The 25,150-nt window shown below is 51.6% G+C and overlaps 1 protein-coding gene across 2 annotated transcripts in view; it reads right to left on the bottom strand.

Annotated features, from left to right (window-relative positions):
- The window catches only part of RALB (RAS like proto-oncogene B), a 40,395-nt gene that overhangs the window by 3,211 nt on the left and 12,034 nt on the right, over positions 1–25,150 (bottom strand). For both annotated transcript variants that reach the window (XM_051848758.2, XM_070071032.1), the window contains exons 2-4: positions 16,047–16,197; positions 6,348–6,556; positions 591–768 (exon numbers count right to left, since the gene is read on the bottom strand). In XM_051848758.2, coding sequence (XP_051704718.1) covers positions 591–768; positions 6,348–6,556; positions 16,047–16,160 — 501 coding nt within the window. In that variant the 5' untranslated portion in view covers positions 16,161–16,197. The remainder of the gene's footprint in view (positions 1–590; positions 769–6,347; positions 6,557–16,046; positions 16,198–25,150) is intronic.

Genomic DNA, 25,150 nt, shown 5'->3' with positions numbered 1-25,150 from the left:
CCATTGCTGAGGGCACCCTTCCGTTAGCTTCAGAGGTTTGGAGGGGGACGCATGCTGCGGAGGGTGCGAGAGAAGAGACTCAGAGAGGCGAGTCTTGAGAGCATGCAGTAATTAGAGACTAAATTAGAGAGAGAGCACCAGCCCCGCTGCTGGACAGCAAGCTGAGAAGACTAAATGTAGCCAATAACCCAGCGGCAGCAAAAGCAGAAACATTAGGTTTTGTCCAAGGCCATCGCGGGCACCCGGGAAGCAGCCCCCACTCTGCACAGCCTGCCCTGTGTCTCAAGGGTGACAGGGCTGTGGACGAGGGCACCCAGGAAGGGTGTTTCCGGCACGGTCTGCAGACCAGCAGCCGAGTGCTGCCCGGCTTCCAGGTGCTCCCCCCGGCACAGCGCGAGGGCTCCATAGGCACTGAAGTGCGGGGTCAGCCCCCCACCCCCACCCCCCGCAGTGCGTCTCACTTATGATGGCTTAGGCTTCCGGAAAAAATTGGGAGTCCTCATCCAGTCCCCAGAAATGGTTCCCTCCGAAGCACCCAGGGACCCGCACACAGCCCCTTCCCGAGGGACACGTGCAGAGCATGGGCCCACCTTGTCCACATTGGCCCGCGTCTTCGCCGAGGTCTCCACGTACTGCACGCCCCACTCGTCCGCTTTGCTCCGTGCCTCCTCGACGGGCACCTGCCTCCGCTCCTCCAGGTCGGACTTGTTGCCCACCACCAGCAGCGGGATCTTATCTTCTTCCGACTTCACGCGGAGGATCTGTTCCCTGAGGCGCGAGAGACAGGGCGGTTCAGAAAGCCACCAAACCTAATGGCCTCCCCGATGCGGACACAGAAACCACCCACCTACTCGGGCACACAGCTGCCCCAACGGGGCCAGGCGGGCAAAGCCTGCTCCCCTCAGTCCACCTGTCTCAGAACAGCCAGGGCGGCCCGGCACAAGGCAGACGCTGGCCCCCACGGCCCTAACAGAAGCAGGGATCTGGATAGAGCCCTGGATCAGCCTTCCAACAGCGTCCGCAACTTCCACTGATGACAACAACACAAAAAGAAAAAAATGTGCCTTTCCGGGATAAAAACACGCTAAAAGAAGTATTTCCGTAAATACATAATTCCCCTGGGGAAATGACTTGGTTTTTTTCTTATCACCATAAGAGCCTCAAAATCCTGTGCTTTGCACAAGGAGGGTGGCGCCCGTGAGTGGATCATGAAGTCATGCTCAGCAGGGGATTTCCCCCAGTGCAGGAGGACAGGACAGACAGCATAGACCAGAACAGAACAAAAACAGCCAGGGGCCTCTCGGGAAGAAAGGTGAGTCTGCCTTTGTAAAGTGCCGCTTTGATTAGATCTGTGCGTCTGCCGACATCCCCGACACCGTCCAGGATTTCCACACAGAATGCTGGGCGCTAATCACGTCTCAGTGCATATCACCTTTGTATCGTAAAGTGAAATAACAAATAGACAAAAGGAAATGCTCCAAGGCCATGGAAAAGCATTTCTTCTCTGCACAAAACCCGTTACCTGTAGCACCAAAAATTCCACCTCTGCTAAGAATCACTAGAAGCAGGCATCAAAACCAGTGGCAGGCAGTTAGCCAGCGGGGAAGAGCCCACACCCCGCAGCAGAGTCCTGGGCTCGGTTCCCAGCTCCGGCTCCCGACTCCAGCTTCCTGCCAACGCAGAGCCGGGGAGACAGCGGTGAGCTCAGGAGCACTGGGCTCCTGCCACCCACGTGGGAGACGTGAATTGCATTCCCGGGGCCTGGCTACTGCAGGCATCTGGGGAGTGAACCAGACGGTGGGAGCTCTCTCTTTTCTCTGTCTCAAATAAGTAAAAATTTTGAAGTTATGTTAAAAAAATGAAATTGTCTTCAGCCATTATTTTGGTTGAGAGAGACATTTCTAGTTCTATATTCCAAAAAGAGCCCTGTTCAAAAAGTATTTGAGGGAGTTCTGCACTGACAGTTCTACACACCACAATAACGAGAAGAGCTTTTCAAATTTCCAGAGTGTCAATTTAGTACCAGATCTCAAATATCTTATGAAAAATGAAAAGAAAGTAAATGCTTGAGAATGGCCTCTGAGTAGCTGTGTTATCCCCTACATTTAAAAAAAAAAAAAAAGTGTTTTACTTATTTAATGAAAGGCAGCACGAGAGAGACAGAGAGAGAGAGAGAGATCCACCTGCTGCTTCACTCTCCAAATGCCCACAACAGCCAGGGCTGGGCCAGGCCAAGCCAGGAGCCCCAAACTCCATCAGGGTCTCCCTCCCGTGTGGTGGCAGGGACCCCAGTTACTTGGGCCAACATTTGCTGCCTTCAGGCATGTTAGCAGGAAGCTGGATCGGAAGTGGAGTAGGCAGGACTCAGGCTACCACTCTGCTCTGGGACGCTGGCATCATAAGCAGCGACTCAACCTGCTGTGCCACAACATCTACCCCTCCCCTACCTTTTACTAAATGCTTATTTATTCATTTTATCTATCTGAAAGGCAGAGTGACAGAGAGAGAGACAGAGAGAGACAGAGACAGAGACAGAGAAATCTCTTCCATCCATTGGTCCATTCCCCAAATGCCCACATAGTCGGGGCTGGGCCAGGCTGAAGCCAGGAACCAGAACTTCATCCAGGTCTCCCTTGTGGGTGGCAGGTACCCCAGTACTTGAACCACCATCTGCTGCCCCCCAGGTACAGTAGCAGGAAGCTGTATGGGAAGCAGAGGCAGGACTCAAACGCAGACACTCCTATATGGGACACAGGCTTCCAAAACAGAGTTTAACCCACTGGGCCACAAGATCCACCCCATATCCTCTCCTTTGAACAGGGTCAAAGAGCCTGATACATTCGGAAGTCACTTGATTAACACAAACTATGAACAATAAAGACTGGTAGCTTTCTGGCTCATGAGTCTTGCAGAGGTACGTAAAGTCACATCATAAACAAACGTACTGGAGGTAGGAGCTTGGCCTATTTAAGACGCCCCTCGGGACACCCACATCCCATATCAGCGTGGCTGATTTTGAGTCTCGCTCCACTCCTGGTTCCAGCTTCCCGCTAATGCACACCCCAGGAGGCAGCAGGTGATGGTTCAAATACTCGGGTCCCTGCCAACCACTTGGGAGACCTGCACTGAGCTCCAGGTTCAGTCTTGCCCAGCCCTGCCCATGGAGGACACGTGGGGAGTGAACAAGCATATGTAAAATCTCCCTCTCTCATTCTGTCGCACTGCTTTTAGAATGAATGAATCAATGAATGAATGAGTAAAAATAAATCTTTAAAAAATTTCATGGAAGAAAAAGTGTATTAAAAAAATCCAAAGATAGGGCTGGGATTGGGGGGCAGCCGTCTGCAACACCAACATTCTACATCAGAGCACAAGTTCAAGTCCTGGCTGCTCCACCTGTCCCAGTGCCCTGCTAATGTACCTGGGAAGGTCACACAAGATGGTGCAAGTACTGGTCACCTGTGTGGGAGACCTAGGATGGGGCTCCTGGCTCCCGGCTTCAGCCTGGCCCAGCCCTGGCTGCTGCAGGCACTAGGAGAGTGAACCAGCAGATGGGTGCTGTCTCTTACTCTCTGTCACTCTGCCTCTCAAATAAATCTTTTTTAAACATTTCAGAGAAGCTGGTGTATATCAGCATTTATTTTTACGGTGGCGCTTCTCCATCTGGAAGAGAAGTGCAGAAAGGCCATGTGTGAGGGCTGCTGACAAGCATGAAGGCGACTGCGTTCGCCCACAGTGGCCCTGACGACCTAGGAGAGGATTCTGGGTCCAGCGGTTGAGCTGTCGGCTGGCACGCCCACGTCCCACCTCCGAGGGCCTGTGTTCAAGTCCAGCTTCATTTCTGAGTCCAGCTTCCTGCCGATGCGCGTCCTGGCAGGCAGCATGGGATCGGACCCCAAGCACCCGGACGGGAGACCTGGACTGACCCAGCCCCGGGCAATGCGGCCGTGGAGGGAGTGAGGCAGCAGATGGGAGCTCTGTCTGTCTCCCAAACAGAGTTTTAAAACAATACTCTCCTGTTTCCAGTGTCGTAAGACCCCCAGGCAGCTCTGAGACTTGCTCGCCAGTTCAAGTCATCAGGGCCAGCTTCTCCCTTCTGTGGTCGGAATCCACCTCTGTGGCTTCTCCTTAGGGCCCCTGGTCTCACACAAGGACGGAGACCCTTTCCCAAGGCGAGATCACAGGGCTACCCGCTGTGTGCATGCGATAGTCCAGGGCCAGGCCTAGGGCGCCCTGCCTACACTCCGGAGAGGACTCTGCCGCCCAGCACCCCCCATCCTGGGGAGTCACGGGCGATGGGAGATAAAGGGTTCATTCCGGGGAAGAGGACAAGGCAGGCTGTGCCTCTGTCCCGTTTCCCTCTCGAGACGGCAGGAGGACGGGACGGCATGGATGCCACTGTGATGGCGTCCGAGCCTAGGAAGCCCGAGGCATGTCTGAGAGGTCTACGGGTCACTAGTGCTTCTCACAATGTTCCCAGTCATCACTGATGACCACCCGCACACCGCGGTCCCGGAGAGGTGACACGCTCGGCTCCCTTCAGGCCGAATGACCACCGAGGCGCTCCCCTGCGACCTGCCACGCTCGCTGCTGCTTTACCTGCGTTCAGCCCTCGAGAGGCCGCCTGGCTCAAGATTCTTCCTTCCGAGTCTTGGGGGCGACACTTAGCTTCCCCACTGTCACCTCTGCCTGATCAACCTTACTTTCCGATCAGCTTGCTAAAGAATGAAAAAAAAATCCACTTGGTTTTCGGTGTTTTCCTTTTTGACCTCTTTAGTTCCCAATTAGACTGAAAACAGACAAACCTTCAGGACAGATGCGGATTGGCAGGGTAGCTGAAAACTACAGCTGTGTAGGAGTGACGGGAAGGGCAGGGGACGGCGTGCAGAGAAGGTCGTGGAAGACAAGAATTAGGCCACGACCACCCCACCCCCCCGTTTCCTAACCACCAAGTGGACTTCCAGAGTGTTCAGGTGCCACATTTGCACGGCAGTCATGGTGGGGAAGATGCACCTACTCGGACAGTGGGTCAGGGGCACAGGGAGGGGCTGTGGTTCCCACCCCCTACAGAATCCACAGCCTCCTGTGTCCTTGCGTTCCGCTTCTCAGCTCCCAAGTGCACTGACAGAGGAAGAACCCGAGGTACCAGGCTGAGTCTCGCGTCCGCGGTCACTCGGCTGGGAAGCAGCAGGGCAGGCCCATCTGATTACACAGGCAGGTTCTCTCCTGCCCCCATGCTAACGATCCTCCCAGGGGTAGCGAGGGGCTACTCCAATGCATGTCCCTCATTCTCCTGCCCACAGTTCCTAAACCTCAGGTTTTATTATTTATTTATATTTATTTTAGTAAGATGTTAAAAAAAAAAAAGATGATTAGCTGTTTTCAAACCCCATGTTTCAGGATTATCTGAGCAAAATGGCAGGTTTTGGCTGAGCGTCATCTCTTGACAAATAAGATCCTTAACATTATTTTTGACATCAGCAATCGTAAAGCAGGGAGCCCTGGGAGCTCATGATAACAGCAGAATGAAATATCCTAGGGGCCAACGCTGTGGTGCACCAGGTTAATCCTTTGCCTGCGGCCTCGGCATCCCATATGGGCACTGGTTCGAGTCCCAGCTGCTCCTCTTCAGATCCAACTCTCTGCTGTGGCCTGGGAAAGCAGAAGATGGCCCAAGTCCTTGGGCCCCAGGGCGACCTGGAGGAAGCTCCTGGTTCCTGGCTTCGGATGGTCCCAGCTCCGGCCATTGTAGCCAACTGGGGAGTGACCCAGCAGATGAAAGACCTCTCTCTGTCTCTCCCTCTCACTGTTTATAACTTTACCTCTCAAGTAAATACATAAATTCTTCAAAAAAGAAAAAGAGGCCGGCGCCGCGGCTCAATAGGCTAATCCTCCACCTGCGGCACCAGCACCCCGGGTTCTAGTCCCATTTGGGGCGCCGGATTCTGTCCCGGTTGCTCCTCTTCCATTCCAGCTCTCTGCTATGGCCCAGAAGTGCTTGCGCCCTGCACCTGCAAGGGAGAACCAGGAGAGGCATCTGGCTCCTGCCATAGGATCAGCGTGGTGCGCTGGCCACAGTGCACCAGCCGCAGCGGCCATTGGGGGGTGAACCAAAAGAAAAAGGAAGACCTCTCTCTCTGTCTCTCTCTCTCTCTCTCTCTCACTGTCCACTCTGCCTGTCAAAAAATAAAAAATAAAATAAAATAAAGAGAAAAAGAAAAAGAAATGTGCCAAGGTTCAGCAAGGCCCAGAAAATCCTTCAGAAAGAATTCCACCTATCACCAAGCTCAAGCCTCAGCGCAGACGCCAGGCACAAGTGCGAGGTGGTTCCGTCCTGCCCCACGCACCTGAACTCAGCTGTGGCCGTGAAGGACTCGTGCTCGGTGATGGAGAACAGCAGCAGGAAGCCTTCCCCACTCCGGAAGTAGTTGTCTCGAATGGCCGCGTAGTCCTCCTGGCCGGCCGTGTCCAGGATGTCTATCTGCACCTCCTCGCCGTCCAGAACCACTTTCTTCCTGTAGCTGTCGGCCTTCGTGGGCTCGTAGTCTTCCACAAACTGGGGAGATAAACAGCATCGCGAATTGGGACGCAGTGGGGCAAGATCCGCTACAAATGCGCATCGGTGCCTGAGTACTTGGCTTCAAATCAGCCAAGTGTGGGCTGGGTGCCTCTGTCACACGGTGGCTAAGATCCAAGAAAAGGACACGAGACCCTTCGCTTCTCTACTGCTCCATCCTGCCGTGCTCCGTGTTGTCTGTGAGCCACAGAGACAGACAGGCCCAGTCTACAGATGAGAAGACTGAGGACTGAGCAGAACATGTGGCGATATGACTGTCAGCACAGAATCTTAACACGAGCAGTGGAAGGTGAGAGCCAGGTGCCGGCACTCAGGGTTTCCAGGGATTCAAAAACCGCCTGAGAAGTTAGCAAGAGGCCCCAACAGGTTTCAATTACTACATGACGAGATCCACCCCAGATGGGGCAAGGATTCAATGTAGAAAACACAACCGCCCAACCAGCAAAAGGAAAATGGGCGGGGTCCTTTCATTACCTTCACGAAGGGAAGGCCTCTTTAACTACGGCTCAAAATCCAGAAGCCACGTAAGAAAAAACTGATAAATTAGACTACATAAAAAGTACTTTAGCCGGCGCCGCGGCTCACTAGGCTAATCCTCCACCTAGCGGAGCCGGCACACCGGGTTCTAGTCCCGGCTGGGGCGTCGGATTCTGTCCTGGTTGCCCCTCTTCCAGGCCAGCTCTCTGCTGTGGCCCGGGAGTGCAGTGGAGGATGGCCCAAGTGCTTGGGCCCTGCACCCCATGGGAGACCAGGAAAAGCACCTGGCTCCTGCCATCGGATCAGCGCAGTGCGCCGGCCGCAGCGCGCCAGCCGTGGTGGCCATTGGAGGATGAACCAACGGCAAAAGGAAGACCTTTCTCTCTGTCTCTCTCTCTATCCACTCTGCCTGTCAAAAAAAAAAAAAAGTACTTTATATCTTCAGTATGGTATAACAAAGGCAAATGACAAAGAGGAGACACTGGACCCCATTATCGCAAAGAGCCAACCCCTCTAATATCCACAGAGTTCCTAGAAATGGGAGGGGGGCACAGCAGCAATGCAGTGCCGAGGGTGGGCAACACTCATGCACAGAAAAACACAAATGAGCAACGCGAAACACAGAACATATTCAGGCCAGGCACCTGGTCTACCTGTTGAGACGCCCACGTCCCATCTGGGAGTGTCTGACTGCCTCTGACTCCCAGCCCCAGCCTCCTGCTAACGCAGGCCCTGGGAGGCAGCGGTGACGGCTCAAGTAACTGGGGTCCTGCCTCACCCAGGTGGGAGACCTGGATTGCGTTCCCAGCTCCCAGCTTTGGCACCAGCCCAACCACAGCTGTCGAACACAGGGCAAGTGACCCAGCAGATGGGAGCGCTCACTCACTCTCTCTCTCTGCCTCTCAAATTTAAAAAAAAAAAAAAAAAAAAAGAGAGACAGAGAGAGATACTCATCCTCATCAAGAAAATTAAAATTAAAGCTCCACTGGGGTACCATTTTTCACCTGCCAGACTGGCAAAAATCCCACAGTCGGCCAACGCGCCCTGGGGAAGGATACCTGTCCACTGCCTGTGGGAGCAGAGACCAGGACAGTCCCCCTGCGGAGAGGGATTCAGCAGTCCCTTGTCCCAGCTCTCCAGCTCCTGAGAATCTAATCAACAGCAACTCCTGCCCAAGAACAGACCAGGTAACTCACGGAGGCGCTGCGTGTTAACAGCCACAGATCAAAGCCCTGTGTATTTTTTGCACAGGGAAATTAGGGAGAGTAAAGAATAAACTTCTTTATATATGTATGAGTTTGCCAAAAAGACATCAAGAAGAATAGACTTAAAACTTAAAAGCTGTTCAACAGAAAACCCAAAGCAAATGAGGCTAACAATATTACATGGGTAATGAACCCACATAGAAAAAGAATGGAATTGGGGCCAGTGCTGTGGTGTAGTGGGTAAAGCCGCCATCTGCAGCACCGGCATCCCCTATGGGCGCAGGTTCAAGACCCAAGTGCTCCACTTCCGATCCAGCTCCCTGCTAATGTGCCTGGGAAAGCAGCGGAGGATGGCCCAAATCCTTGGGCCCCTGCACCCACATGGAAGACCTGGAGGAAGTTCCTGGCTTCGAATTGGTGCATCTCCGGCCGTTGTGGCCATCTGGGGAGTGAACCAATGGACAGAAGACCTTTCCCTCTCTCTCTCTCTCTCCCTCTCCCTCTCCCTCTCTCTCTGTGTAACTCTTTCAAATAAATAAATTAATCTTTTTTTCTTTTGACAGGCAGAGTTAGACAGTGAGAGAGAGAGACAGAGAGAAAGGTCTTCCTTTCCATTGGTTCACCCCCCAAATGGCCACTACAGCCAACGCGCTGTGCCAATCCAAAGCCAGGGGCCAGGTGCTTCCTCCTGGTCTCCCATGCGGGTACAGGGCCCAAGCACTTGGGCCATCCTCCGCTGCACTCCCGGGCCACAGCAGAGAGCTAGCCTGGAAGAGGAGCAACCGGGACTGAATCCGGTGCCCCAACCAGGACTAGAACCCGAGGTGTCAGCACCGCAGGTGGAGGATTAGCCAAGTGAGCCGCAGCGCCGGCTAATAAATTTATCTTTTCTAAAAAAAAAGAAAAAGAATGGAATCAATTCAGGAGATTGTATTCTCCAGATGGAAAGACTTTTTCTTACTTTTTATTTCTTGTATTTATTTGAGAGGCAGAGAGACAAAGAGCTCTGATCCACAACTGAGATGCTCACAACAGCGGGGGCCAGGCCACAGTGAAGCCAGGAGCTGGGAACCCACCCCAGGTCCCCCAGGCAACACAGGCCCAAACCCCCAAGTCAGCACTGCTGCCCCACAGTGGCGCACATTGGCAGGAAGCTGGACAGGAATGAGGCCAGGACTCAAACCCGGGTACTCCGACAGGATACAGGTGTCCCAACCCGCATCCCATCTACGGGGCCCCACACCCCCACTCAAGAGCTTTCAGAAGAGAAACTTTTCATAGAATGCATCCCACTAGAAAAAGAGGAAGGGCAAAAAAAATTTTTTCTGAAGAAATGTTAAACCCCTTTCAGTAACTGAATTATTTAGAAATAAGGATATTGAAATTTCAGAGCTCTTTGTTATACAGCAAGTAAGAAATGTCAATGATGCTAAAAAATCAAGAAAATCAGAAAAATGGTATGGAAATGACAACACAGCACTACTGAACTGGTGCTGGTACAACTGGATACCTACACATAACAAAATGAAACTCGGGGAGCCGGCACTGTGGGCAGTGGGCTAGGCCTCCACCTGCAGTGCCAGCATCCCATACGGATGCTGGATCGAGTCCCGGCTGCTCCTCTTCTGATCCAGTTCTCTCTGCTTACAGCCTGGGAAAGCAGTGGAAGATGGCCCAAGTGCTTGGGCTCCTGAATCCATGTGGGAGACCCAGAGGAAGCTCCTGGCTCTGAGCTTCAGATTGGCCTACTCCAGCCATTATGGCCATTTGGGGAGTGAATAATTAAATGGAAGACCTCTCTCTCCCTCTATCTCTGTAACTCTGCCTCTCAAATAAATAAATCTTTTTTTTAAAAAGAAAGTGTCCTGATTAAAAAAAAAAAAAAAGAAAGAAAGAAAACTGGATCCATGCTTCACACTAACATACAAAAATGAACTTAAAACAGGTCAAAGACCTAAATGTAAGAGTTTAAAACTAGGGGCCAGCATTGTGGAATAGAGGGTGAAGCCGCCGCCTGCAGTGCCAGCATCCCATATGGGCGCCGGTACAAGTCCCACCTGCTCCACTTCTGATCCAGCTCTCTGCCATGGCCTGGGAAAGCAGTAGAAGATGGCCCAAGTCCATGGACCCCTGCACCTGCATGTGAGACCAGGAGGAGACCCCTGGCTCCTGGCTTCGAATCAGCACAGCTCCAGCTGTTGCACCCATCTGGGGAGTGAACCAGCAGATGGTAGACCTCTCTCTCTCCCTCTGCCTCTCCTTCTTTCTCTGTGTAACTCTGAATTTCAAGTAAGTAAATAAATCTTTAAAAAAAGAAGAGTTTAAACTATAAACTCTTAACCCTTAGAGGAAACAGGCAAGCCTTTATGACCTTAGATTTGGCCATGGGGTCTTAGACATGACAGCACAAGCAACAAGGAAAACACAGATACAGCTAGACGCCATTGAAATGAAAAACTTTAATGCTTCAGAGGCATTTTCAAGCAAGTGAAGAGACCACTCGGCGGATATCTGCATCCATCATGTCTAATAAGGCACTTGTATCCAAGAATATATAAAGAACTCTTAAAATGCGACACGGAAGATACAAACAGGTGCAGGAAGGAGTCTGACCCAGCAGTTAGGACACTCAGGTACCATGCTGGAGTGCTTGGGTCCTCCGCTCCCGACTCCAGCTTCCTGCTACTGCAGATCCATGGGGGCCGTGAGACGGCCGTGAGATGGCCCAAGTGACAGGGTCCCTGCCGCCCACGTGGAAAACCCAGGCTGAGTCCTCAGCTCCGGCTCAGCCTGACCCAGTCTCCACCACTGCCAGTATCTGGGGAGCGAAACAGTCGATGGAAGCTCTCTGTCCACTTCTCAAATACATGGCTTTTTCAAAAGACAAATGATGGAAAACAGACAATTCTCCAAAGACGATATACACAAATGGCCAGTGGGGGAAATGTAAGTCAACACCACACCAGATATCACTTCAACCCCCAGGATGGCTGTCCCTGAGAAGACGGACAGCAGCAAGCGCTAGGAAGGACATGGGGAGCCTAGAGCCCACTGACAGCTGCCTTCCCACCACCCGTGCAGGATACTGGCATTGCGTTCCGGGCTCCTGGCTATGGCTCCCATCCACCCTCCGCCACTGTGGGCAGCTGGGGAATGACCCCATGGGTGGGAGCTCTATTAGTGTCCCCTCTCTCTCTGCCTCTCAAATTAGAGACAAAAAACAAAAATCCGGACGCCTGAACCCCACTACACTGCACAGTGGTGCAGCTACCGTACAAAGCTATCCTTCGGTGCCTCACAGAGTCACACTCAGAATCTCGTGGCCCAGCACTTCCATGCCCAGGTATACAGGACCCAAGAGGACGTGAGACCTGTGTCTGCACAACCACCTCTGTGGAAATCTTTGTCGCAGCTTTATTCATAACAACCAAACAGCAGAAGCAACCCAAATGTCCATCAGCTGATGAATGGAGAATAGAACATGGAGTGTCCAGGCGACTGGAATATTCTTCAGTCATGAAAAGGAATGACGCACTGGTGATGGCGACAATGAGGATGAACCTTGTCAATCTACAGTTAGGTAAACGAAGCCAGGCGCCCAAGGTCATATACCGGCTAAGCCTGTATGTAGGTGAAATATGCGGAAGAGACAAATCTGCAGCTGCCCAGTCTAGCCGGATGAGGCTCAGGAAGTGACTGCTCCTGTGCACAAGGTACTTTTTGGGTGATGAAAATGTTCTGGAATTCCACAGTGCTGAGGGTTGTACAACCTTGTGGATATGCTAAAATCCCGCTCAAAGGTACACTTTCAAAGGGTAAATTTTATGCAAATCCTGTCCATTTTTTCCAAAAGAGAATGAAGCATAGTTCCATGCTCCAACACGGATGAACTTCCTAACACCGTGCTGAGTGAAAGGGAGCCAGGCACGGAGGTCGCACACCGCACGGCCCCATTTCCTGGAAATGGCCAGGACAAAGCCCTAGGAGCAGAAAGCAGCTGCCCGGGGCCAGGGGCGGCGGAGGCAGACACAGGCATGGGGCCCACTGCCAGTATGGGAGTTGTGCTGATTGTTTCAGAGTGATGAAAAGTGAGTGATGGGCCGGTGCTGCAGCTCACTAGGCTAATCCTCTGCCTTGCAGCACCAGCACACCAGGTTCTAGTCCCAGTCGGGGCGCCGGATTCTGTCCCGGTTGCCCCTCTTCCAGGCCAGCTCTCTGCCGTGGCCCGGGAGTGCAGTGGAGGATGGCCCAAGTCCTTGGGCCCTGCACCCCATGGGAGACCAGGAGAAGTACCTGGCTCCTGCCTTTGGGTCCACGAGGTGCGCCAGCCATGGCAGCCATTGGAGGGTGAACCAACGGCAAAGGAAGACCTTTCTCTCTGTCTCTCTCTCTCTCTCTCTCTACTGTCCACTCTGCCTGTAAAAAAAAAAAAAAAAAAAAAAAAAAAAAAAAAAAAAAAAAAAAAAAAAAGAAAGAAAGAAAGAAAGAAAAGAAAAAGAAAAAGAAAAAAGAACATCCCAGCCTGGCAACTTACCCAGGCCTAAACATGGGAAACCACCACAGCCTTCGCATCTGTGCCCCGTGGGATTCCCTCTCAGACGCTCAGGGCAGATGGCTCTAACACACCCTGAACCACAATTTGAGCTGACTCTGCCCGAGACAGAAGTCGCTAGCACTTGCTGCTTTAGAAATCTGCTTTCCCAGGGGCCAGTGCTGTGGTGTAGTGGGCTAAGCCTCTGCCTATAGTACTGGCATCCCACATGGGCACTGGTTCGAGTCCAGGCTGCTCCTCTTCTGATCCAGCTCTCTGCTACGGCCTGGGAAAGCAGTGGAAGATGGCCCAAGTCCTTGGGCCCCTGTACCAGCATGGGAGGCCCAGAGGAAGCTCCTGGTTTTAAATTGGCCCAGCTCTGGCCATTGTGACCATTTGGGGAGTGAATCAGTAGATGGAAGACCTTTCTCTTTGTCTCTCCCTCTTAACCTCTCAAATAAATAAATAAATATCTAAAGAGAAGACGAAGAAAAGAAATCTACTTTCCCAAAGGAGACAAACAGCTAAGTCTCTGAGAGTTGGACCGAAGACAAAAGGATTAAAATTTCTGATCACTGCCCGCACTGGCAACTCCCCCCAGATCTTCTCACAGGCAGAAGTTAGGCATAAACGAAGTCTTCTGTGACCGTGGCTCCCACCTTAACCCAGCATTCCTGGAAATCCCCCATAGAAGCTAACTACGCTGTTAGCCTGCGCGTAATGCAGGGGACCAGGAGCAGAGCTTGACCAGCCCAAGGGATGGTCATGAACAAGCATCCGAGCACGGGACTCAGTTTCCCCTTCTGTGTGGTCGGGCTGGACCAGACAGTCCCTCGGGCAGGAGCTGCTACCCCTGGATGTGTTGGCAGCATCGGGAGTACATGATTCAGCATCGTGAGGACATCAATCATTGTTCCAGAAACGTTACTCAGCAGGTATTTTTCAAAACATTCCCCCAGGAGATTCCATGGTCTCCTGGGTTTGGACATTGTTCTAGGGGCTCTTTAAGCTCCAAAGTTATGGTTCGAGAACCGTCCTGTCCAGTAGAGCGGCCAGTAGCTGCATTCTAGTGCTGGGCAGAACACACGACACCCTCATCACTGCAGAGGGTCCCACAGGGTGGCGCTGTTCCAGAAACCAACTCAGGACAAGCACAGCTACTTCACCCCGTGCCTGCCCCGCCCAACTGCACCTTGCTCTTTCCTCGCAGAGCTGGGCTCTGGGGCTGAACGTGCCCTCGGCTCTGGCATCCTGAGGCCTCGCCATCGTCGCCCCCTCCCCTGATCTGCCAGGGTTCTGCCCCTGCTGTGGTCTGGATGTGGCCCGTGTGGAGAGCTGGCTGCCACTGCACCCAGTGCTGGGAGGTGCTGGGGCCTCCCAGGGCAGCCACCCTCAGCAAGGGGTGGAAGTTCCCGCGAGAGCCAGTTGGTGTTCTGTCTTTGTGCAGATGCCCGCGTGTCCTGTCTGCTGTCCGCTGCGCATGGAACAGCACGGCTGCTGCCGACAGAACACAGCGATGGGGAGCGCCCGCACAATCCCATTTCCTCACACACGAGCCGCCTCCGCACCCACGCGCTCTGCATCTGTGGATTTAACCAGCACGTGGATTAAAAACGCAGTTAGACCAACAATGGCTGCATCTGCATACACGTGCACACTTTCTTGTCATCACTCCAAAACGGTTATAGGACAGCTACTTACGTGGCATTACGCTGTGTGAGGTATCAGAGTAATCTGGAGATGACACAAGCTCTGTAGGAGGATGTGCGCAAGCTTGTGTGCAAACACCACAGCACCTTACGGAAGGGCTTGAGCGCTGTGGAATCTGCAGTGTGCAGGGCACCCCTCCCACGGATAGGCAGGGAGAGACCGCTGGACTACCAAGTTCAGGATGCCTCTATCAGGTTTGCTGTGAAATCTGAAAGAACTGTCTGGATGGCTCTCTAGCTCCCCACATTTCTTCCTTTGTTTTTGTTTGTTTGTTTGTTTTGTTTTGTTTGTTTTTTACAGGCAGAGTGGACAGTGAGAGAGAGAGAGACAGAGAGAGACAGAGAGAGAAAGGTCTTCCTTTGCCGTTGGTTCACCCTCCAATGGCCGCCGCGGCCAACGCGCTGCGACCGGCGCACCGCGCCGATCTGAAGGCAGGAGCCAGGTGCTTCTCCTGGTCTCCCATGGGGTGCAGGGCCCAAGCACTTGGGCCATCCTCTACTGCACTCCCGGGCCACAGCAGAAAGCTGGCCTGGAAGAGGGGCAACCGGGACAAAATCCGGTGCCCCGACCGGGACTAGAACCTGATGTGCCGGTGCCGCTAGGTGGAGAATTAGCCTAGTGAGCCGCGGCGCCAGCCCTTCCTTTGTTTCTTCCCTGTCGCCCCCCACCCCTGCAGTGCCAGGTGCCACAGGAGGCGTTCACGCCTGGATCCACCTGGCCCTGCACATCACAGTGCATTTGAGTCAGCACAGTGGGTGGCAACTTGGCCACACACTAGAGGGACTGCAAACCACATACAGGCACCCAACCACCCCAGGCCAACTCAGCCCCTCATCCTACTTCCCTTGGCTAGATGCCAAAAACGGCCAGGGCCACTCCAATAAAAGAGGAAGCAGGCCCGGGGCAGGGGGAGGGGGAGTCTGGGGGACAGAGATGCGGATCTGCAATCCCACCACGGCTCCGCCTTCTTTGGCAAATGTCCTGAGACATACATCAGTGCAGACATGACGCAAGGGAGACGCCCTGAAGCGTAAGCCCTGACCCAACACTGCCTTGGCTGCGGCAGCAGCTATGGCCGGCCAGCAGGGACCCTGGCTGTCACCGTGGACCCGATGCCAGTCAGTCACATGGCCCACACTCAGTGATGGGACTTCAGGGCAGCGGGGTGCAAGCTCTTCCATGCTGCACGGCGACAGCCTGACGTCACCACCTGGAGAAAGCCTGAGCTCCCCACTCGCTGTGTCCCCAAATGGAGAGTCACAGAGCTGGACAGCTGACGCGTTCCGCACAGACACCCGCACACAGGCCTCTCTCCCCGCCTGTGCCCGGCTCACAAAGCAAGCTCCAAGCCTAACAGTGGAAAGAACACCAGCAGAGACTCCTGGAAACCCCCCCACTCACACCCCACCAGGGCTGAAATTACCACCTGGAATCAGCAATCCAGGTCTTAACGCTGGTTAGCACTCCCCGCTCCCCGCCGAGAAAGCTAAACAGAAACCACTGGACACAGAGCTGGCGGGCGGGCGGGGTGGCTGGCGCCTCTTACCTCGTCGTACATGAACTGAAGCGTCAGGGCCGACTTGCCGACCCCTCCACTGCCGACCATGATCACCTTGTGCAGGGCCAAGGAGCTCTGGCCCTTGCTCTTGTTCGCAGCCATCCTGCCGGTCGTCTGCACAGGAGACCCAGGTGGAGAGCTGTTGACGACAGGGAGGCAAGACTCAGGCTGTGTGCTGGCAGCCCCACTGAAGGCAAGTGTCGTTCCTCCATCGCGCCCGCCAAGTCACACCTCTCAGCCCCTCCCAGCGTGGAGAAAAAGCCCGCCCGCCGAGGCCGAGGCTGGAGAGAAAAGATGGGCGCCCCAGCCCTAGGGAGGGATGAGCGGACACCCCATCACCAACACCCCATCTGCCCCCTACAGGGCCTCACGAGGTACAGGGGCCAAGTAGCTCCCAGGCCCGGCTCTCTACCTCCACCCCGAGCCACCTGGGGCCATGGACACCAGCCCAGAGACCTCAATCTCCAGCTCTCCATTTTCCCGCCCCTCTTTCCCTTGTACCTGTAGCCCCCAACATGCACGCGGGCCCAACCCGCACCCAGGCACGCATGCACACAGCCCTCCCGCAGAGCCAGGAGGCGACCGTCAGGGGGCTGTGTGACTGCATGCTTTGTGATAAGCCCCGCTTTACAAGACATACCAGAGCTAAAAGAGGGAGAAGCAGACAGACTACTTCCCCGGGGTTTAGCCGAAGTAATGAACTTTCCTAAAACCACAGCCTCTCGGTCAAAGCCAGTGAGTACAGCAGCGCTGGCATCGTGGGAGGAGGAGGTACCCTGAGTAAGTGAACTGAACAGACACCCGGCACCTGCTCTAACCGTATGTATGAAGACAGCGTCTCTCCGTATTTCACATACGTCACAGCGGAAGGAGAAAGGGCGGGCAGTGAGCGTCTTGTGGGCCTGGGTCTGATCCCGCCACTTAGGAGTGTGTGACCTAGAGCTAGTCATTGTGTTTCTACCTTGATGTGTGGTCCTGTGCCACAATGAGCGCACGCGGAAGGCCTAAGCGCAACCCATAGCACATAGTAGGACCGCCAGGAAGGCTGGTCTCCTAGCCAATTTTAAGAGGATGTTTTTTCTAATTACCTAATTATATTCTAATTACCTAATTGCTAATTGTAAGGGGCTTCTCCTTCCATTGCTGCTGATAAGGTAACTTGAAGACACACTCAGTGGAAAAAAATAAATATACCCCCCCCACACACACACACACTTGTTGGGTAAAACACGCCACTGTAAGTCAGTGCTTCCCCTCCCCAGCTGCACGTCATGACCCGGGGTGCTTTCCAAGGTTCCCCTTGCAAAGATTCTGATGGGACTGGAATCTGAGCAGCCCTTCCTGTAATCCTGAATGGTTGCTTTCTTATGACTCTACACACACGGCGCTGGGAGACCAGACACCCACCAACGTAGGAGGGAGCGCTGAGACGCCCAAACAGGCCAGAAGACACCTGTCCACCCACAGGGGAAGATGACAACCGTGCTTATTCCCCCGAGTCCTGGCTGTGGGGGAAGGGAAACATCCCCTGAAAATCTGTGACCACAATACTCCTCCAAAACCATTAAAGGAGCAGGCACGGTGGCCCCAGGCTGGCGGAGCAGGAGAGCCCCAGGGTGCCAGGCAGAACATGACACAAACCTCTCAGGGGTCAGCAGGCATGGAGACCGGGCAGGAGTCTCACCGCCCAAGCCCACAATACCAATTCAAGAAACACAGTGGGGCCAGCGTCACGGCATGCCACATAGGACCGCTGGTTACCGCCCTGGCTGCCCCACTTTTGATCCAGTTTCCTGCTAATGTGCCTGGGAAGGCAGCAGGTGATGGTCTAAGTGCTTGGGCCCCTGTACCCACCCACGAGGGAGACCCACATGGAGCTCCTGGCTCCTGACTTCAGGAGCTGTTACACCCATTTGGGGAGCAAACCAGCAAACGAAGCTCTCTCTTTTTAAAAATATTTATTTATTTATTTATTTGAAAGTCAGAGTTACAGAGAGAGGGGGAAAAACAGACAGAGATCAGTCTTCCATCTGCTGGTTCACTCCCCAGACAGCCACAATGGTCAGGGCTGGGCCAGGCCAAAGTCAGGGGCTTCGTTCATGTCTCCCATGCGGGTGGCAGGGGCCCAAGCACGTGGGCCATCTTCTGCGGCCTTCCAGGCCATTAGCAGGGAGCTGGATCAGAAGTGGAGCAGCTGGGACACAAACCAGCAGGGACACAAAAACCAGTACCTCGTATGGGACTTTATAGCGACTTTACCTGCTATGCCACAACATCTGTCCCATTTCAAATAAATAAATCTTAAAATACACACACAGAAAAACTGCCATACATGGCAGTTAGCACTTATAATAAGATTTTTCAGGCTGATCCCAAATTGCACATCTCTTCCCTCTCTTATCCCCACTCTTATATTTAACAGCGATCACTTTTCAGTTAAGTTTCAACACTTAAGAATAACTGTGTATTGATTACAGTATTCAACCAAAAGTATTAAGTAGAACAAACAAAAAAAAATACTAAGAGGGATAACCTATTAAGTTGTTCATCAACAGTCAGGGCAAGGGCTGATCAAGTCACCGTTTCTCATAGTGTTCATTTCACTTTAACAGGTTTCCTTTTTGGTGCTCGGTTAGTTGTCACCGATCAGGGAGAACATATGATATTTATCCCTTTGGGACTGGCTTATTTCACTCAGCATAATGTTTTCCAAATTCCTAATAGGGATCACTTTTCAGTTAAAATTTAAACACCTAAGAATAATTGTGTGTTAATTACAGAGTTCAACCAATAGTACTAGAACAAAAAAAATACTAAAATGGATATAATCAGAGTCGGTGAACTCAAAAGGCTTCCATAGCCTTGGAAACTCATGACAAGAGCCTAGGGTGATTACTGATGCCATAAACAAGAGTGTCAATTTGTTAAGTCAACAACAGGAGTCACTGTGCACTTACTCCTCATGTAGGATCTCTGTCCTTAATGTGCTATACATTGTGATTTAATGCTATAACTAGTACTCAAACAGTATTTTTCACTTTGTGTTTCTATGTGGGTGCAAACTGTTGAAATCTTTACTTTATATATGCTAAACTGATCTGTATATAAAGAGAATTGAAAATGAATCTTGATGTGAATGGAAGGGGAGAGGGAGTGGGAAAGGGGAGGGTTGCGAGTGGGAGGGAAGTTATTGCGGGGGGGAGCCATTGTAATCCATAAGCTGTACTTTGGAAATTTATATTCATTAAATAAAAGTTAAAAAAAAAAGATTTTCAGGCTGGTATCATTAAAAGGATAATTTGGTCCATTTTGGCATGAACAAAAGCAAAATTTGAGAAAAAAAAAGGAGATTATCAAAAGACTTGATGGTGTTGAACAAGGAAGCACTTAATATCCAGAATATTTTAAGTTGATAAAATAAAGTCATGATGCTCAGTAGCACATTTATAAAATACATAAAAACCATCTTTAAAATACACACCCAGCGTCTGTGGCACCTGCGACCCTGCACCTGGGGACAGTCCCTATCCACTGTGTATTTGCTCCCGGTATTTCAATCTGTATCAAGATCATCCTTGTGGAGTTCTGCAAGTGAGCCGTCGTGTGTTCTGTCCTCTGATGCAGCACACACTGAACATGCTCGAGGCTTTGCGTGACAAGCGGAGGGCCAACTGAGGGCGTGCACGTGGGTTCCGTGCCTGGCCCTGGGCTGCTCGCTCCCAGCCCTTACGCCTGACCTGCAGTTCCCCTGCCTACACCAGGCATTCTTTCCACTCCCCTCTGTGCGAATTGCCAGCTTTTTACTCAATGAGCTGAACAATTAACTAGAGGATGAAGTGCCTCTGAACTGGGGCACTGGCGTCGAAGAACTGGGCGGGAGAGGCACAGCCTCTCCGAAAGGCTGCACTTAGGCCCGGGAAGCTCCTCTCAGCCTTGCTTCTGGTGCACAAGTGTTTCCCACAGGGCTGGGGTGGCGAGCGAGGGTGCCCCTCGCAGACAAGCGGCTGTCACGGTTGCTCCTGGGCCGCCTTGCTAGGAAATGCAGAAGTATTTTCCAGGCTGCCGATAAGAACATTGTAACTGCTGACGCCACTGGCAGTCTAGTTACTGCTGTTCGTCCGGTGTTTGCTTGTGTGGAAGGCATCGCAGGAACAGAGCCGCTGCCCTAAAGAAACAGCCTGGTGACTGTGACAGGTTAGTAAGGCCGTAGCTGCGGTCCAGGGCGACTGGGAACACGGAGCAGAGACAAGGTCTGTGGCCATCTCCTGGGGGTGGAAACGCAGTGAACTGAGATGGAAGAGGAAGAGAGATACCAGGAGGAAGAAACCTAATCAGGGAACCACGGCAAGTCACGTTCATGATTCAAGGTTTACAACAGATCCTCTTCTGAAACAATGCAGGTGTCCTCCCCCAAGCACATCACTGTGAAAATCTGCAAGCATTCGGAAAAGTGGGGAGAACTTCATACTCCCCCATGTGGATCCCACAACCAGCATTTGCTCCGCCCACTCCTCCCTCCATCTCTCAATGCACCCGAGTTTTTGATGCATTTCAGCCTACGCTGCAGACATCAGCACACTTCATCAGTTCATTGCCAACTTCAGGACAGGCGTCTGTTTTTCCCAAGTTGCACTCTCCCCACCAGCTTCACCAACAGCCTCAGAACTGTATCCCGGGGCGGAGAGCAGGTGCAAATCTTCTAATCCAGTCACGGAGCTACTTGGGTTCGTAGCCACTCGTGACAGTCAGCACACAGACCTTCCAACCAGAGGAAATGGGACAGAATAGCCATAAAAATGGAAAAAACCCTTTGAAGAGCAAGAGAGGATGATAAGAAAGACGGAAAGACAGATTGGGGCAAATACTGGCTATACATGACAAAGTAATATACCTAATATGTTTATGCATTAAATAAAAGTTTAAAAAAAAAAAGTAATATACCTAATATGTAAAATGCACCTGCAAAGTGATGACAATAACCTAATTTTTTAAGTGGGAAAGAAAAAAACTGCAGTAATTCACAGAGAAAGTGAACACAGATTAGCCAATAGATATATGGAGCCATACCTAATTATTCTAGTAGAAAAGAAATGCAAATAAAACATCTCCTTTTTAAGATTTATTTATTTTGGCCAGCGCCACGGCTCACTAGGCTAATCTTCCGCCTTGCGGTGCCAGCACACCAGGTTCTAGTCCCGGTTGGGGCGCCGGATTCTGTCCCGGTTGTCCCTCTTCCAGGCCAGCTCTCTGCTGTGGCCAGGGAGTACAGTGGAGGATGGCCCAAGTCCTTGGGCCCTGCACCCCACGGGAGACTAGGAGAAGCACCTGGTTCCTGCCATCGGATCAGAGCAGTGCGCCGGCCGCAGCACACCGGCCACGGCGGCCATTGGAGGGTGAACCAACGGCAAAGGAAGACCTTTCTCTCTGTCTCTCTCTCTCTCACTGTCCACTCTGCCTGTCAAAAAAAGAAAAAAAATATTTATTTATTTATTTGAAAGTCAGAGAGGGAGAGACAGAGAGAGAGAGAGATCTCCCACATGCTGGTTCATTCCCCAGATGGCCACAACAGACAGGGCTGGGCCAGGCCAGAGCCAGGAGCTTCTTCAGGGTCTCCCACATGAATGGCAGGGGTCCAAACACTTAAGCCATCTCCTGCTGCTTTCCCCAGGCTGTTAGCAGGGAGCTGGATCAGAAGTGGAACAGGCAGGACACAAACCAGTGCCCATACGTGATGCCAGGCATGCACGTAGCTTTATCTATTATGCGACAACGCCATCCTCTAAAACATCAGCTTGGCCAAAATTTAAATGTGCTATCAAGAGTTTGGGACAACTAATGGTGTTGGTAATATTAAGTGCTATAACTTTCTGGGAAAAAAGTAGACATTGACTAAAAAAATTAAAAATTAAAACATGCATTTATTTTAGGAATTTACTCTGTAACAGTATAAGGATGTACTTACCAGAATGATTTTTTGGTGATTACAGATAGTGCTACAATAATATGAAAAATAAACATCAATAGGAATACTTCCATAAATTACAATAAGATAGATTAGATAGCTTCTGACTTGGAAAACTGTCCAAGATGTATCATTAAGTGGAAATGAAAATCAGGTTGCATAAAACATGATGCTAGGCTGGCGCCGCGGCTCACTAGGCTAATCCTCCGCCTTGCGGCGCCGGCACACCAGGTTCTAGTCCCGGTCGGGGTGCCGGATTCTGTCCCGGTTGCCCCTCTTCCAGGCCAGCTCTCTGCTATGGCCCGGGAGTGCAGTGGAGGATGGCCCAAGTGCTTGGGCCCTGCACCCCATGGGAGACCAGGAGAAGCACCTGGCTCCTGCCTTCGGATAGGTGCGGTGCACCGGCCGCAGCGCGCTGGCCACGGCGGCCATTGGAGGGTGAACCAACGGCAAAGGAAGACCTTTCTCTCTGTCTCTCTCTCACTGTCCACTCTGCCTGTCAAAAAAAATAATAAATAATAAATAAAATATTATAAAAAAACATGATGCTATGTGCAAAAAAATTCTATATGTATAAATATAGAAAAAATCAAGACAGGCTACATGCTATTAATACTGATAACAACAGTCAGATTGCAAGTGGGGTAATCTCCGTTTTACTTACAATTTTATATTACCATGTGTTGCAAGAGGAATTATATAAAATCAATGGAATACTAAAGTTTGACTTAAAAAGTTACAGAATTGGGCATTGTATGAAGTGACCAGGAACTTTGTCCTGACGAGGTCCATAAGGCCAGGCGAGATGAGTTATCACCCATGTTCACGGTCAGGGCTTGGTCTGTGTGGCTGAAGTTCTTGCCACTTGAAGTGGGGCCCAGCAACCACGACCCTGAGCCACACCTTGAAGTAGTAGGAATTGCAGACCCTCCAGCTGTCCCCCTGACCCAGGAACCAGAATCTGTAAGGCAGTCCCGGGCCAGGGCAGTGGGGGTGGGCAACTGCAGAATAAAGTTAAAGCAGCACTATGCCAAGGGCCAAGTCAAATCCCCATTTTTATACCACTTCCTGTGTGCAATCCAAATTAAGAACGCCTCGGTCTTAGTGAGGGCCACGAAGGACTCTCTCAAACAGGAAGTACCCCAGCAAACAGAAGGGCTCCAGGGTTTGCAAATGCTGCATAATTTAATAGTTAGAAATTTCTGTTAGTACAGCACTGAAAATCGACACGGAGTCTGTTTTCTTAACATCTAAAACCAAATTATGAGAGCGTTATCACAGTATGAGCAAACCTGGGGGGCTGCCCCTGTGAGTGTGCAACAGCACGCCCCTCCTTGGCTGGCTCTCTATGGTGTCATCCTGATGACACACCAACTCCTGTCGTGTGAACATCTGTCTTGTGCACTCCCTGGGCATGGATTATAGCTTGCTCATTTCTGAGTCTCCAGGAACTCCAACTCTGACGTACAGGGTGTTAGGAACCCGGGAATGCCCAGAGAATAAATAAAGGGGTGAATGAATGGTGACGTGAAGAGTTACAATAAAAACGAGGACACCTCTCCAGCGATTTTCTGTAACACATGATGCCACATTCCTCACCCACAATCCATTAAGGAAATGCTGCCTGGAGGTAAGCTATTAAAGTAGCAGCCTCCCTTCCAAGTGCTTTGTGTGGTTTTATAGTAACTGCTAATAGCTACGAAAATTTAAAAGCAGCACACGTGCCTACACACCCATGCTCAGAAGCCAACTGGAAGAAGTTGGTGGAAGACAGGCAATTAATAATCGATAAAGTTAACTGCAATGGCTTGGAACACGTCAAATTTGTTTATAATGATATTTCTCAAAGCTCCTCATCAGTCCCCTTTGGAGAACCAGAAAAACAGTGCATTATTTTGAGAACTGGTAAATAAAGGCGAAGAATCAAAGATGTATCTTACTTCCGCTATACAAACCGTACTAATGGGGAGCCAAGTTTCTCTTCCCAGAAATATTCTAACAAACCAAGGGTGGTAGAATTTGGACTCTGACTCTTCTGCATCTTGTCTGAAATTAAGAAATCTAAGCCCCGAGCATCCAGGGCTGCTACCATCACAAGTTGGGGGGGGGGGGACAACCTGACATTATCAGTATCTTGGAAAAGACACGTGACCACCAATGACACAACCTTGCCCGAAAGCATCCAAATCTAACCTGTTGCAGGAGGGACAGGGAACAGAAGGAGGAGACACGGACCATCAGCGACACAGAAACTCTAGGAAGTCCTGTGGAACAAACCACCCTGTGTCTTCAACAAACCAACTCCAAGGAGAACAGAGAGATGGAGGAGGAGCCTGCGCATCACGAGCCATACCAGACCCATCAACCAACGGAATCAGACCCTCCTGTGAACCAACACAATCTGAACGGATAACACAATGGACAATGGAATCCTTGATGTAATTCCTTGGTGATATTGTGTTTCACTTGATAGGATTCTCAGGTAATGTTAAACAGCCTCATGACAACATGGTTAAATGACACGTGAGGTGTGCGCCACAGTGATCAGGGAGGCAGTGTCGAGCAGGGATGAAGGCAAAATAAGGTCGGCCACAGATGGTTGTTGAGGCTGGTGATGGGGACAAGGGAACTTGAAAAAGGGCATGGAAAAAATGGCTTTACAAGGGGAGCTTATTTGGGGGCCTTTTTGAAATCCATGCATAGTTTCTTTCTTTCTTTCTTTCTTTCTTTCTTTCTTTCTTTCTTTTTTTAAATTTATTTGACAGGTAGAGTTACAGACAGTGAAAGAGAGAGACAGAGAGAAAGGTCTTCCCTCTGTTGGTTCACTCCCCAAATGGCCGCTATGGCCAGCACTGCGCCGATCTGAAGCCAGGAGCCAAGTGCCTCCTCCTGGTCTCCCATGGGGTACAGGGGCCCAAGCACTTGGGCCATCCTCCACTGCTCTCCCAGGCCACAGCAGAGAGCTGGACTGGAAGAGGAGCAGCCGGGACTGGAACCCAACGCCCATATGGGATGCTGGCGCCACAGGCAGAGGATTAACCAAGTGAGCCACGGCGCCGGCCCTCATAGTTCCTTCATAACACACGTTTCTCATGAATTCTCTTGAAGATTCCCGGTGCTTCGGGATGTG

Source organism: Oryctolagus cuniculus, chromosome 3 (assembly GCF_964237555.1).
Source record: "Oryctolagus cuniculus chromosome 3, mOryCun1.1, whole genome shotgun sequence".
NCBI classification, from domain to species: Eukaryota; Metazoa; Chordata; class Mammalia; order Lagomorpha; family Leporidae; genus Oryctolagus; species Oryctolagus cuniculus.
Note: the sequence above shows the minus strand (reverse complement) of the source record. Positions and strands in the feature narration are given on the sequence as shown.